Source organism: Neodiprion pinetum, chromosome 2, assembly GCF_021155775.2.
Source record: "Neodiprion pinetum isolate iyNeoPine1 chromosome 2, iyNeoPine1.2, whole genome shotgun sequence".
Lineage (NCBI taxonomy): Eukaryota > Metazoa > Arthropoda > Insecta > Hymenoptera > Diprionidae > Neodiprion > Neodiprion pinetum.
Window position 1 is genome coordinate 16433437 of NC_060233.1, and position 15746 is coordinate 16449182.

A 15746-nucleotide genomic window follows, 5' to 3' on the forward strand; every position below is an offset into this window, starting at 1 on the left:
CATACAAATCATATCGGATCTGTTTTCATGGGATGAGTTTTGTCAACAGTTCCAATACCTATCTGAAAAAAATTTATTGGTGGTTGTTCCTTCATTTACGTATATTTTCGAGTCGAAATAATGCAGCTAAAGTAAAAAGCGTGTAATTTTTTTTCTCATATCTAAGTTTATAGATTATGTAAAAATAATTCTTTACTCGGTGAAAAATACTCATGTTACCAGAATAATTTCAAATGTCATAAACAAAGGTATATATGCAAGTTAAGCACCCGATAATGCAAAGTTGTAAACTTGAAAACTATTACGTTTCCACTGTAATGGGCATGCGTATAACTTTTGATATAGGTTTGGCGAAATTATAAAAAAAACCAAATATCTTATTGTTAGTTGAAAAATATAGAATCGAAACACGTTGAAAAAAAAATTTTTTTTGCCCGCCGAGAGACTTACTTCACTCGTGAAAAGGTTAATTGTGATTTTCTGCGACAAACATCTTTTATGGTAGTTCTAAAGTCATGATATTTTGCAGTGGATAGATAATTTCGTCACGTGTAATCGTGCAGTACGTGAACAATATACAAACTTATAACTGAGATTAGAAAATTTTACTGTAGTGCTAATCTAGTCGTCGACTTTATTTACGGTTATGTCAGTCTCCGCTATTTACCATAAAATGAACTGCAGCTGTCACATGTAAGTGCAACATTTTAATTTTGGTTTATTGTTAGTGGATACGTGACTACGTAATTCCAGTTAACAGACTTAAGTCACTTCATATTTTGCTATATTTTTGTTGTGTGAAGGTATAAAAGCGTTCGGAGTTCAAGAAATAATTAGTTCGTTCGAAGATCAAAATGGTCAAGTCCGTAGCTACGTTATTCTTATTGCTTGTCGCCTACGTGAGTTTTATCAAATAATATACAAGAGTAATCATGAATTATGACAACCCCCGAATTTAAAAATATTAACGAATGATTTCACGATTGCTTTATGTGTTGAAATAATTGTTATATCTTCCAACTGCATAAATAAGCTCAATGCCTGGACAGTCTTGTGCAATAAAGACCCGAGATCGAAAAAACGAAAATATCAAATTTTCCTGAAAATTATAGCTCCGAGATTCATGCATAGATCTCACAAGCTTTTTAATCGATCACACACATTTTTCCAAAATCTCCTACGACTCTGTAGAAATTTTTTATTGCAATTCACTGTTTTTTTAACTTGATATCTAGATTACTGAATATTTCCAGTCGCTGCATTCGGTAATTATCAAATACAATTATATTCCAGATGAATTTTGTATTATTATTTTTACTAGAAGTAGAAATGACGAAACTCTTATCGCGTATAAATCTAAGTTCTGCACGTCAATTTAATAAACATTACAATATACTTTAAGTTTAAATCACGAGGAACTCTCGAAAGCGTTGCTGCCCGAATTAACGGTTAAAAATAACTGATTCGATCTTTTCAATTTTCGGGCGATTCCTGCAGTGGTTTACAAGACTTGAAAACCTTGGAATTCTTACAAGACAGACACGTCTAGAGAAAGAAATTGTTCCCAAGGATTATTTCCACGAATTTTACCTATAAATTGCAAATTACGCGTAAACAATGACAGTTAAATAAGGATACAATTAGGAATCACGTGGATCGCACGAATCTGATTTAATAATCCCGCTTTCCATACGAAATGAATATTTCGGATACTTGAGGACCCGGTATTCATGCATATAATTTCCAGGGCGTTCAAGGCACAAAAATATTTGGGATCGAGCGTTCTTCGTTGACGTCGTGGTCGGATGTAAGTATAATCGAGATATCGAAGTTTCGGATTACGTATATTACATTATGCCATTGTAGCCGAAGTATCAAACTTATTGTCCCTGATACATTCCGGCTGAATCAATTTGATTTAGTAAAACTTTTCCATGAACATGTGACGCCTCTGTAACAGGAATGGGAAGATCTTCTGGATCTTGTTAAAAACACGGCTATCACCAATCAAACGTGCGTAGAAGAGTCTTGGGACATAGAAGAGCTGTCTTCCTCGATTCAACTGAACAGCAGCGTGTCATGCCTCACAGAATTGAAAACTGCGATCGAATCCGAAAGCTCAAGCGATACCGCGTTATTGGAGATCATTGACGAACTGATAGAAATTTTCGACAAAGGCTCCACGTGTGCCAGCACGGAAAATGCGTGGGCCTATGTCGAGTGCTATGTAACTGTGAGCATATTTGGATTTCATAGATTACAAGCCTATAGATCACTTCGGGGTCTCTCAAAATGTCGATTCCTGGTGATCGAATTCCGGAAATACGATTCTAACGGTACAATTTACAGGCACATTGAAATTTGTAATAACACTTTAGTTATACGCTTGCACCGAAAGCAGTGCATCAAGTTTCTGCCGGAAGTCGAAATGTTACAAGAGATATCGCGGTGATGCAGCAAAGTTACGTCAGTGCAATGTTTCTGAAATATTGCACAATATGTGTGAAATATTTCAAACTTTGCAAAGCTACGCTGCTGCTATATGTCTACAATATTGCTCGCTATGTGAGATTGTGTTCGGTTCTAAATGAAATTTTATAAACTATGTTCGCAGATCTTCGTAAGCGCTGGTAAATGCGTCTTGACCACCTGGACCACCGAAGTAGCCGCAGATTGGGAACTCTTGACCGCCAGTAGTACTATTAAATCCTTGGCAGAGTCATGCGCCACAACCATTTTCGATACATCTGTGACCGCGAACTTAAAAAGTGCTCTCCAAGAAACAGTTGAGTGTGTCAAAAAATGGACCACATAAAATAGCGCACGTTGTGCTCTGAGGATATTCAGGCTAGGTACCATAGACATTTATCAAAGCCTTGCAATAAAATGTTGTTAACCAACCAAACTTGACTGTATAACTTAAGTACCATAATTATTGTACTTTGAAACTCATTCTTTGAGAAGACACGCAGAATTTGAAAGGGTATTGAAGTGTTTTTCTATCAAGTGAAATGAAGTTCGAATTATTTTCGTCTTTCGACTTACAGTTGGCTTGAAACGCTCTCTTAGGAAAGAATTCAAGATTCATTCGTATCTCGCGAATTTAATTCCTCGGTATCGTACTTATGGAATTCTATTATAAAATTGTCGAATCTCGTTTTTACTAACCTAACACGACTGGACTTGAAACACTTAAAGTGGGTACAAAATCTTTCTCAAAGTGTTTTTAATATCCTGACTGAGGATCTATAAATCTACGTTACCGACACTTTTCAGTAACTTAACGAGTGAAAAAATTTAAGATTCGTATATCACGAACTTGATTCTTCAGTTTTATTTTTATGGAATTCTGTTATAAAATTATTGAATCTTGTTTTCACTACTCTAACATGAGATCTTATGATTTGAATTGAAACACTTAAAATGGATGCAAAGTCTTTTTCAGAGTGTTGATAACATCCTGACCGAGGATCTATAAATCTACGTTACCGACACTTTTCAGTAACTTAACGAGTGAAAAAATTTAAGATTCGTATATCACGAACTTGATTCTTCAGTTTTATTCTTATGGAATTCTTTTATAAAATTATTGAATCTTGTTTTCACTAATCTAACATGAGATCTTATGATTTGAATTGAAACACTTAAAATGGATGCAAAGTCTTTCTCAGAGTGTTGATAACATCCTGACCGAGGATCTATAAATCTACGTTACCGACACTTTTGAATAACTTAACGATTGAAAAAATTTAAGTCAAGTCTCTCACGAACTTGATTCTTCAATTTTATTTTTATGGAATTCTGTTATAAAATTATTGAATCTTGTTTTCACTAATCTAACATGAGATCTTATGATTTGAATTGAAACACTTAAAATGGATGCAAAGTCTTTCTCAGAGTGTTGATAACATCCTGACCGAGGATCTATAAATCTACGTTACCGACACTTTTGAATAACTTAACGATTGAAAGTCATTCCTATGTTATACTGTATAGAAAATATCGTAACTTGTACATTTTCTCAGATGAGATAAATTAGCTATTCGTTTTGCACGAATGGTCAATAAATGAGCCCTTTTAGTCCTAGCTTTGCATAGATTTTTGACAAACTGAACGTTTTGATAGGCAATGTTGGCATCAAGTGCTTTTTGTTTACAATACTTGTAAATTTCGAAATCGACAAACATCACATTGCCATCCTTTTGCGACACATATGCGAATCAATTCCATGTACCCGGCCAGAGATTGTGTTAATTAAATTGCTTTATCAACTTCATCGTTCGTCAATTACTACAAAGATAAGATTACGGAGTCTTACTTCTGAAAGACGTTATTTTACGTAGCCCCAAATTTAATGTTGAAAAATTAAATTATAAAACCATTGATTATTATACGTATTGTGCCTATATTTTTATCTGAGCCTGATATTCCCTTACTTTTCACATGTTTATTTGTGTTCGTAATAGTAATCGAAAATAATTGTTTTAAACAATTTCATCGTCTAAACGAAATACTAATTTTCTACTGTATAACAATTCATGAGCAACTTGGAATTTGTATAATTTATTTAAATATTAAAAGATAAAATCATGTTTCGAAATGTTTCAATTATTCGTTTGGAAGATATTGTTTCCTGATAATACAAGAATCTAGAAAGTAGCTAAATTCAATCTCAAAGTTTTTCCATTCAATAAACATCAGAATTCCGAAAAATTGACAGAATTGTAGAATTGAAAATAATTGGGACAATTGATTTTATAGTTTCTGTATTTAAGAAAATTTTCTACAACCGTTTTGACAATATCTTCCAAAGAACTGATAATACTGTGATATCTCCGATGAAGAATTAGTTAATCGGATTGATTAAACAGCAAAATACGTGATTATTTGCCCTGACACATCGATTTCGATTCATCAAAGCGATTGGGTAAAATTAGATAAAGTGCCCCTATAAAATATCCGCGCAATCCGAATACGTTGGTAAAATCAAATCAAATGCTATTCGTGTAGGAAAAAACCATCGGTCCCAATTAATCAAAAATGGCATCGTTCGTGGGATTTTGTTTCATATTAGTGGCCTGTGTGAGTAGAAAGTTAAATCGAGCATTTCTTGCGTGTGTTTTGTTCAAAATGGGACGGATATTTCGCTGTCAGCTTCAATAACTCCTGTCGAATATTGATTAAACCGTTTTCTTTTTCCTCCAAAAGGGCCCTAGTGTGATTTCGGCGCAGGCTATTATCGCTGGCCAAGCCGACAGGCTTCTCAGTCAAGTTAATACCATGGTTGAAACAGTCAATCACGACGCCGCGACGTACAAAACTGAGCTGCAAGGACTTTTCGACGAGTTGAGCGAAACTACCGCGTCAAATTTGGAAACGATTGACGGCGCCGTGAAGGAATTCAATGATAACGTGAGTCGGTTTCTTGCTGTTTGCGCGAAGATGAGTCAAGTTCGAATTATCCATAGGTGACAAAAATATTAAATACCATTTTTCGAAATAATTTTAGAAGGATCATGAAATTTTTCATGATATAATAATACAAAAGCTTTCAGAGATTTTGTACGACTTTATCAGATATAGAAGAATACTAAATTATCGTAAACTCTTTTCAACATATATCATCGTGTTTCTCTATCAAAACGCTGAAACGATTTTGTCGTTTATCCACATTGTCAATAGATGTTATACAAATTTTCGAACAGAATTTTTATTTAAATTTTAATTTTAATTTCTTTATCAAATTAACCTTTTATTTCGATTCCCGTGTGCTCTAAGAATACCGAATAAGTGTTTGCATAAAAACGTCATTATCAAATACCTAACAGAGTTCGAATTAAGTGACAGTAGATATCAATATGTTAAATTTTATTTATTGAACTTTATTAAAAACTTCATTTGAAATTTGTAAATTATATATTTTCAAAAATAGTCAGTCATGTTTTTCATTAATGCAAGTTTCGGCAAGAAACAATATTAAAGTTATGTTAGTTGAACTATTGAATTTTTAAACAGGTACATGATTGAGTTGTATAAGAATTGAATTTGTTTTCAACCGAAATTTGCAAGATTTTTACAGAAACGAATATCTGCAACATTCAAACGCATACAAAATTGATAATATTCAAAAACACAAAAAATTTAAATCAATTACATAAGTGTAGAATATTCGTATCAAATTTGAAGACTTCGTTTCTCTAAAAGTTAGTTTTTGCCCAACGAGAATCATTTTAACGTCTTTCGGTAACAATAAAGAGAAAAAAAAAAATCCCACGAATTCCAAATTCGGTAAATTTCAGTTTGAAATATCATTATTTTGGTGCAAAAAAAAAAAAAAAATAAGACAATATTTTTACTATTGAATACCGACAAAATTCGGAAACTGACGAGACTCGAAATTCAAATTTCCAGTTCGAGGCGGCGCTAGCATCGCTTGTGCATACCGTACATCCTTCCGAAGACGTGAATTCGTGCACCAGTCTGGCCGATCCACTGAGGTTAAGATCGGACGTAATTCTGGAGGAATCGGATTCTTGCATGAAAAGAGAAGTGACGCAGGCTTCGGCAGAGAAGGCGATCACCGAGGTCTACGTGAACTCGCAGCTGAGCACTCTCGACTACATGCAGTCAATGGCTCAAAACTGCATGACGTCATACGAGAATAGCGAGCAAACAACTTCCGACGCGTCTCAAGCCTTCGCTTGCGTTCAGATTGTGAGTAAAAACTGTCTCGATCTGTTTCTTCGCAGGCTATGAAAGCATAGGTTGTTTTGACTGGCTGAATCAGGAGTAAACATCGCGCGATATACACCGACTTTTAAAGATTTACAATACTTGAGACACGTTTTGCAATATTACAGACACGTTGTAGCAAAGTAATTCTGCCGCTTTTGAAGTATTTTATTTATATTGCGCAATATTTGAGGAAACATTCGAGTGTACGTCAATTTTTTGAGGTTTTAAATATTGAAGACCTTGATGGCAAGTAGAAGGAAAAATGATGTTGAATTCCGATAAAACAATATTTGCGCTGTGTGACAGACATGAATTGAAACAGATACGAAGAAAGCAAGCCAAGTGTCGACAATTGCGGAAATGTCAGAAGGTTTTTTAATTGTAACGTTGAAAATGTTCAAACTGCTTAAACTCTGGTGTTCATTGTCCGATTCTGACGTTTTAAGGCTCATTTTGCTTGCTGAGCAAATTTCAAAGAATCGATTGAAAAGCTTTGAAAAAAAATTTCACCTTACGTTACAGTCATGACGCACAAATTTTATTGTGCCCGGGAAGACTTGATGTACCGTACTTATACAAATCCATTTTTAACCATTTGAATAATTATTTCCAGACAATCTGGAAATATCTCACCGGTAAACCAAAAATATTGGAATCGGCCAAACAAAAAAAAAAAAAAAACAAATTTGTTCCTTTTGAACATTCTAATTATAAAAACACTTATCGAATTGTTGATATCTTAAAGCTTGTGTTGTTTGAATTTTATTGGCACAAACGGTATTGATGAATATTTTTCAAACAGTTTATTCTCTTTTCTCGATTTTTCACCAACGTTTTCCGATTCGATTTCGATTTCCCACTTTTTCCAGATTCACATGTCGGTCAGCAGCCTGGTCGTCAGGTTCGAATTGGTCATCGACATCGCAGTTTCCAGATCCCTGTACGACGGCTACCAAAGCCGAGTGGCGGCTTGCGCAAATACGGCCAGCAGCGGAATTACAGCTTTGATTGCCGATTCGAAAATCGTTTATGAGAATATTAATGCTTGCCTCTGAGCCTGAGCTTTTTTCATTCAGGATAAGAAAGTGCGGTTATTATTTTGTGTTCGCCTTATCAATACAAGCGTGAAAAACAGAACTTGAAAAATAAAACAAAAATCGTACCACAAAAGTTTATATTGTTAATCCCATCCACTAGTTCATATAATAATTCCACATCGGAAATTAGGAGACTCGTGCTTCTCTATTTTCCTGTTATCTGTAATCTTCACCTAATCGGTTCAATTTTGTTGAAGATTCAAGTTTTACGATAATTTATTCTTCTAAATTCAGTCGTTCGTAACTCGATAAATTTGAGACATGAGTTGGGTCGCGATGGGAACGAACAGTGAAAAATTCACTGACGAAACATAAGAAAATAAAATAAAAATAAAATACTCGAATCTTTTTTGAAATCGTTGACTAAGCATTTCCATGAATTCTTTTTTTCTTCGTGTAAATTTAATGGTTAAATTTTCACTCGCTTCAGTAACTTATTACTTCGAAGCAGCGTGTAAAGCAATCGGTAAAGTTTTATTTTAAAATGCGCGTCAAGGTGTTAAAAATGTCCGATTTCGTATCGCTCGAATGGATGAATCGGCACGAAATAGCAATTAACGTCGGCCATAAGAAGTAACGTCGCGAACCATATTGTGCAGTTACGTTTATCTTTCGAGCATATGAAAAGACGTGAGACACTTCTAAGTTTCGTACCAGCAAATTTCTTTGATCGTTTTTGTTATTATTTTCCACTGCTGACACATGTTTTTTCCGCCGATCGTAAGTTTGCGCAGAACCAGAACGCGGTTGACAACTGTGTACACGCACAATCAATTCTGTACAGAAATATTTAGTGTTCGTTCAGGAACCCTGCAGGCTTCGTCATGGAAATGCTTCGAATCATTTTCAACTCAATTTTTTTCGCCCACGTAAGTAATAACGAGCCTCATTTACTGCCAGTTTTATCAAAATTTGGACATAGTGCAAAATATTCCCCCGTTCGTTTGTTAATAATTATGAAATAACGAAGTAGGTGAAGTTTAGCTAACTGAATTATTCACGTAAATATTGAACTAAACACGAATTTTTTCTTTTTTTTTTTTGGCATGTTACGCCTTCGTCAATTTTTTATATTTTTGGCGCCTAAACATCTTTATCATAGAAAAATTGCTTTTGATATTCCATGCCTCTTTAATAAAATTGATTACCGAATATAATGTGCTGTAATATTTTCAACCATCATAAATTACAGAATATATTACTCGTCTTATGATAAATTCTGAAATACCTTTATTTACCGACAGAGAACCTCTAATTACACGGTTTGTTTCTTTCTTTCTTAGTAGCTCGATGACCTGGTCCAAATTTTTTACACCTGATAAAATACTCTCCAACTTAGCTGTTCTAGACGACCACTTTTTTCTACAATACAATCAATTTTGTGCTCAAAATAATTCAACGTTAAAATAATTTGTTAGCATCGTTAACGAATGGATTTACTGATTATTTTTATTAACGGTAAACTTTGCGATTACCAGCTGACGCCTGTAATAATTTGCGTTACATCACCATCCCTTCCTTCGACCGATTCAAACGAAGTACTGGAAGAAGCCCTGAGGAATTTCAAGATGGAAGTGAAATCCGCGATCGTTGAAGCTCAGACAGCGATTACAGAATTCGAGAATCTGTTTGGAAACTTGGAAATATCCGCCATGACGCTTCAGAAAAACAACAGTGATATCGTAAACGATACTCTGACATTGGTAACTATTATCAATCAAATTAATTTACCTATCGCTGCAAAACAATTTCTATCAAAAACTTACATCGGCTACAAATGATAGAAAGAACAGTTAAAGAATAAAATTCGTTCCAACTTATGACCACCGAACATTTTCAATTCGAATTCAAATCTAACTTTCAGTTTGGAAAACAAATGAACACTCTTTTAATGGCTGACAATGGAATCGATGTGAACGAATGCGCAGCGTTGGGCTTTAGTGTCGAATCGAGAGCGATAGAAATTCTCCTCGATACGAACACCTGTGTTCATAAGAAGCTTGAAAGAACTGAACGTTACACGGAAGCGACAATTTCGTCGTTAAGGTGCGAAATCGGCCGTCTAAATTCCCTCGTCAATATCGCTGAAGACATTTTTACGGATGCGATGGAGAGCAAGGAGGTTAAGGCAGTTCCCCAGGCCTTAGATTTTCTAAAATCCGTAAGTTTTCTGCACTACTTTTTAGCCCGAATCTACGAATACATTTTCTAGGCGCAACATTTTTTTCAGGCTTCATTTGAATCTCGCGCCTTCGCTGAACGAACATTTTCAACATTGTCGGACGCAGCTTCCATTTTTTTCCAAATCAACAGTCACATGATCGCGAACTGCGGATTCGCCGCGACCATTTTCTGCTTCATAGATGACGCGCAGATCGCCTTGTCTGAAATCGAGGCCTGCATTACCGACGTGAATTCAATCGATGGAAACTTCTCGGGAATTCAATAAGTATATAAACACTATATTATGCATTTTCAATTTTCCTTTCACCGTATATTGGATCTGTATACTGAATTATTCAAAACGTCGAATCTGCTAATTGTATTCCGCAACGAGTTTGAAAACCGGTATTTCTGCATGGAATATCCAAACGAGAATTTAATCTTAGGTTATAAACAGTTGAAACCAACTTCAAGGGGATGATACATCCGTCAATTCACGTATACGATGGAAAAGTCCGTTTTGAGCGACCGATAATCCAATTGCTTATTTTTTTTTTCGAGAAAAACTTGTATTTCAGGTGCTGAACAATTCGAACAAAGATTATGCGGGTAAGCGAAACAATATGTCGGACTGAAAATACGCCAGAAAACTTGTATTTAAGAAGATATGTGGTAAAAATAACTTTTTTGTTCTGAAAAAATGTTTCAGTAGTCAAAATTCATTGCGAAATATGACATTTTTTTTTTTTTTTAGGGGCGCTTTTGTGTAACATTTTTCGCAAACAAGGGCGTGGAATTTGCGGTAGGTCAATTCCTTCGAAATAAAACTGGTAGAAATTGTTTGAATATCTGAATTATTTTTCAGCGGTCTTCTGCGTTGCATTCGGCGTGAAAAGAAGTGGTCGATAAAAAAAAGTCATCGGCCCGATCGGACTTCTCCGTCACATACATGAACGTAATGAAAAAGGATATAAAGACTGTGCATTGTTTATAAAAAGATCCAAAATACGATGTTGACGAAGCCTTTCCCAACAATTTAACGTTCTTCTACGTCTTTATAATTTTTTCTGCACAAGATATCGCGGAAAATTGAATTATAATTGATCAGTATCGGTTATCTTAGATAGTTTTAGATATCCACAGGGAGATTATTTCGATCGAGATTCCAACGCAATATCAATACGAGATATAAATTATCGCAATGTTTTTTCACCGATTAAAGCTGTTCGTGAAAAATTGATATCATTACCTATATTGACGATTGGACTAAAGGTGTAGAAAACAAACGTGTTACGCGTAATTCAAAATATAAGCAATTTCATCACTCGATAATGATAAATTTGTGTAAAACGATTTTTTCTTTTTGTTTTTTTTTTTTCGTAATGGAATTTATAAAAATTAGATGTCAATTATTTTTCTCGTCAACTCAATTGTCAACGTTTCAACTTTCCACGGACAAATTCAAACAGCAAGACAAACATAACGACCTGTACGAAAACCGAAAAACATATTAACAATTGTTTATCAATGAAATATTCATTCCATGCGCAGGTTTTCGGACTATGACGGTTAATACGATCGGCTTGACAGAAAGAGATTCGGCTTAACAGAATCGCGAGCAAGCAATTCGCATGCCGGACAACAGATCTAATCAGTCTTAAGTGATTAATGGAAATTAGCACGCGTGCAATTTCATTCGCCAGACGTGAAAGGAATCCGTTCGTCTCGCTAAGCTGTTAAACATGTAACGTCAGTGAACGGAAGCGTAAGACTGAAGTAAAATTAAGTTAGCGCAAATAAGAAAAAAAAGAAAATAAAAAACAATCAGTTAATTTGCTCAAGTCAACCGCAAGATTGTGGGTAGCAATTAAATTAGAAACACAATACGACTCAGCGTCGGTAAAGTGACTTTTAAGTAAGTATCGCCAGAATTTTTTACCAAGCATTAGATTCGATTGTATTGCATATTTCATTCGTGAAACCTTGTTGTGAATATTATTAATGAAACTAAATGTGATGTAGATAATTATTAGCTGTCAACGGACTTGCCGCAATCTCAATTTCCACGATAAATCTTTCATTTTTTTTTATACATCTCAGCCGATTGCAATGTACGTAAATCACAGAACAATCAATATCGTCGTTGGGTTATTTAACATTAACTAACACGAATTAAAACAGATAATAAAAACATCCTAGAACTCATCGACTTCATTTATCGTGACTATTGGAATAAATTTAACAGCGTGTCATCATTTCTGGCATGTTATCATGTGTATAGTAAAATTCTCCTCATGATTTAATCGTGCGAACCGAAATGACCAGTTAAAACAATTCAAATAATTTATTATACTTCTTTCCTACTTTCGCCAAGTATTGTATTCAGTGGAACTACAATTAACCCGAACTTTGGCGCACGTAATTATGTTTTTAAATGACTAATTTTGTTTTCCAAATTAAACGAACTAAACTTTGTAATTGTAATCTGTAGTGTTCATTGGCCATAACTATACACCAGGTTCAATGTAATTGAAACAAACGAAAGGCAATTTTCACGGTACAACTCCTTGATCGTTAATTAAGATAGTAGTTCCGTATCGTTGAGACGCTGTGATATTATACACCAAGTTTTACCTGTATTACAAAAGTCTGTCAAAAATTTCCAACTTCGAAATGATACACGATACGCCAACTGGTGTGAATTTTTAAAAAAATGCACGTTAATTGTGTGCAAATTTGAGCCCAGAAGCGATCAAGGTCACGGTACGAAGGAAAGAAGATAATTCAATTTCGAGAACGGCAAGCGTGCATAATCATGAACAGGACGTGAATTATACGGCGAGTCGGTGACTCGAGCGTGACCTTTCGGGTGACCTTGAACCCGTGATATCGCAGTTCGTTGCTAGAGCCGCAAGGCTAATGAACCAATTGTTTATCCAGTTTATCGGGGATCCCGCAACGTTACAGAAATATTGTTGCAATATTTACAGACACGTTGCATGAATTTTGAAATTTTAGTTTGCTTCTTCGATTTTACGAAATATATTATATCTGAAACGTTTAGCGGTTACTTTCCTGCTATGTTTCCTCAATATTTTACAGTACGGATGAAAAGTTTCAAACATTGCAAAGATGCTTTGCTGTAATGTTCGCGCTTACAGAATACATCCCAAATATTTCAAACCTCACAATGCTACTGTGCCGAAATGTTTCTGCAATATTGTGCAAATATTTCAAACCTTACGAACTGTTACCGTTCTGCAATGTTTTTGAAATATTGTGCAATGTTGAAACAACGTTCAAAAAGCTGAAAAATCACGAAGCTCGTTATTCGACGTTGCCTTCAACGACTTCGGTTTTGCACAATGTTTGTATCGGAAATATTTTAAATCTCGAAAAATTACCGTGCCACAATGTTGCTGCGAATATTGCGAAATGATTCTCAAATATTGTAAATTTTGGAAATTTGGGTTATATCGAGCAATGTTTTGGGACTTTATTAATTCTTACAAAGTTACGACGCGGCAACGTTTCTGCAACAATGCGTTATCCAATAATGAGCTTATTCAGGTTGTAATCAGTTTGCCACTTTCGTAACGATTCATGTTTTCATGCCTTGAAACAGGGACAAGTTCAACAGAGTCTACGACCAAGCGAGGTTTCAAGTTGTACAGCTTCATCGAATATTGATAATGAGAAAAGTTAGAACAGAGCCGCTGAACGCATCGTTTTCCGTTACTCGAAACTACATTCTATAATACACCGAATTGAATTTCAAATTCTTTCATGACTTTCGCTATTAAATATACATTCTACAGGCAGTTCTATTTCAAAATAGTTATCAGATAAACTACTCAAACGAATCGCTTTATTAAGGAACGTTTTTGATAATGTTTGTATCAAGTTCTTGTGGAAACACAAAATGGCAATACGTGCTATCAGTTCAATTATAACTTGAACCATTTTTCATCGATCAACACAAAATTAATTGTTTTTAATAAATAAAAACCTGACGTTTCTTATTTTAAAGTAAATGATTTAATCCCAGCTGTTTTGATATCGTTAAAAATTCATGCATTTTTCTTCATCTTTTTTTGTTTTTGCAACTGTTGCGTTAAAATCTTCCGAAAATATTCTGCAAGGAATTCTTGCTTTCAAAAAATTGATAAAATATCTTTTCTGGTAGAAAATTCATGAAAAAACGGAACACGAAACGATTCGAACCGCCGATTCTCACATTTATATGGGAAAGTTGTGAGAAGCCTTTGGGACCGGATGGAGTTTGACCCTTTGCCTGCACTTTTACACGTACCGAATGTCTCCAATTTCCATTCTTCGTCTTTGGTGTTCGAATTTCTAACAATAATTAATACGGCTTCCCGCCAACTAGTCGAAAAAAACTGGAATCGTGAATTGGTCCCACCTCGATACCATTCTCGATCAATAAATAACGACAAAATTACCGCGATTGAAATAAAAATCTGACAGAAATAGATTGAATAGATATAGGGACAAGAATTCACGATTCTTTAAAAATTGGCCAAGACTGCGGTGAAAGATTTTTTTTCAGTTATACTTTTACGGGAGTCTCCGCGAATCTTTTTCAATTACCTCAAGTTTCGTCAAGCGAATTAGTAATCTGGATTATTTTCCAGCTTATGAGAAGTATTTGGACGCGATAACTCCGTTACAGAAAATAAGGAGAAAAGGAGAGAGGAAATAAGGATAGAGAGAAAATTCCGTTCGTGTAATTTGCAAAAGTGATTTGGCGACGCCGGTGCGTCGAATATTGGATTCCTCTCGTTTAGGCGTAGAACGTAGGAAGAAAGGGGACTCTGAAAATTGAGGAAATCGTTTCCAGTTCCATTAGACGTCCCGTTCTTTTTAAAAACAAAAATTTCAAAACTCCGAATCATTTCAGCACCGAATATTACAATAATTTTCAGCCTTATCAGCGTATGATTACAGAAAATAATAAATAATAATAATAACAATGATAAATCGTAAAAATCATAACCAAAATGTTCCCTTTGGCATTGTAATATACATATTATGAAGCATCGGGAGAACCTGATTGATACCTTACGTAAATACAAAGAACAATAGAAGTTAGATTTTGGATGTTTTCGTGAATAATCGACAAGCTTGTTGTATTCTATTTAATATTATTTTCTTTCCCAAACAACGATGTACGTTACCTGCTTTAATTTTCAGCCTTATTGATTTTTAACTCGTTTTGAGGTTATGGGATGCAACCGTGTAGCTGTCTCCAATAATTTTTTTCCTTTTCTTCATCTACGAAACCAGCACGATCGTAAAACTGCGCCATTTCGGAAGCTTTGAAGCGATTTTGTTAGACAGAAGCATAAAAAGCGTCAAAGAACATGATATTTGCCGAGTCTGTCGGTAAAACAGTAGAAGTTTCAAATTCAACATCCGTTACTTTTCTTCGTGTTCGTACAAGACGAGTCAAACTCTGCCAATTATATAACACGGAAAAGTATCGATTCTAATTTTAACCCTAATAAATTCATAATATTGCGGTTACCGTTGCGTTCGTTTTTTCTAATCCGTCGGTAAAACAGAGAGTTCCATCATATACATATAGGTATAGGGAGCGGCCGCCTGGCTGGGCGTGATTCGCAGCATCCCTTCAACGTTGGATCAATACTTGAAGACCAGTTGTTGAGAAAAATGCTGCCGTATTACGGGTATCTGATCCTAAATTGAGCCCCGACCCTCACGGGTAAT

General features: G+C 35.1%; 4 protein-coding genes across 12 annotated transcripts in view; 3 read left to right on the forward strand and 1 right to left on the reverse strand.

Moving 5' to 3' along the window:
• numb (NUMB endocytic adaptor protein) overlaps positions 1 to 15746 on the reverse strand; it is a 95647-nt gene that overhangs the window by 62676 nt on the left and 17225 nt on the right. The window lies entirely within an intron of this gene.
• Positions 744 to 2905, forward strand: LOC124213461 (uncharacterized). 2 transcript variants are annotated; one of them, XM_046614854.2, is made up of 5 exons: positions 834 to 899; positions 1236 to 1265; positions 1748 to 1807; positions 1961 to 2233; positions 2615 to 2905. In XM_046614854.2, exons 1-5 carry the CDS (start codon positions 855 to 857, stop codon positions 2813 to 2815), a joined length of 609 nt encoding a protein of 202 aa, XP_046470810.1. In that variant the 5' UTR covers positions 834 to 854; the 3' UTR covers positions 2816 to 2905. The 2 variants fall into 2 exon arrangements, with proteins under 2 accessions (XP_046470811.1, XP_046470810.1); XM_046614855.2 differs by lacking the exon at positions 1236 to 1265 and having other exon boundaries at positions 744 to 899.
• LOC124213459 (uncharacterized) lies at positions 4961 to 7905 on the forward strand. Its single transcript, XM_046614852.1, has 4 exons — positions 4961 to 5082; positions 5209 to 5412; positions 6412 to 6714; positions 7605 to 7905. The coding sequence occupies exons 1-4, from the start codon at positions 5041 to 5043 to the stop codon at positions 7788 to 7790; spliced, it is 735 nt and encodes a 244-aa protein (XP_046470808.1). The 5' UTR covers positions 4961 to 5040; the 3' UTR covers positions 7791 to 7905.
• On the forward strand, positions 8433 to 13990 carry LOC124213458 (uncharacterized). Of its 5 annotated transcripts, none has more exons than XM_046614846.2 (6): positions 8434 to 8701; positions 9311 to 9535; positions 9697 to 9993; positions 10045 to 10281; positions 10750 to 10797; positions 10861 to 11003. In XM_046614846.2, exons 1-4 carry the CDS (start codon positions 8657 to 8659, stop codon positions 10279 to 10281), a joined length of 804 nt encoding a protein of 267 aa, XP_046470802.1. In that variant the 5' UTR covers positions 8434 to 8656; the 3' UTR covers positions 10750 to 10797; positions 10861 to 11003. The 5 variants fall into 5 exon arrangements, with proteins under 5 accessions (XP_046470806.1, XP_046470804.1, XP_046470802.1 ...); XM_046614851.2 differs by having other exon boundaries at positions 8439 to 8701; positions 10063 to 10281; XM_046614850.2 differs by lacking the exons at positions 10750 to 10797; positions 10861 to 11003 and adding an exon at positions 13621 to 13990 and having other exon boundaries at positions 8433 to 8701.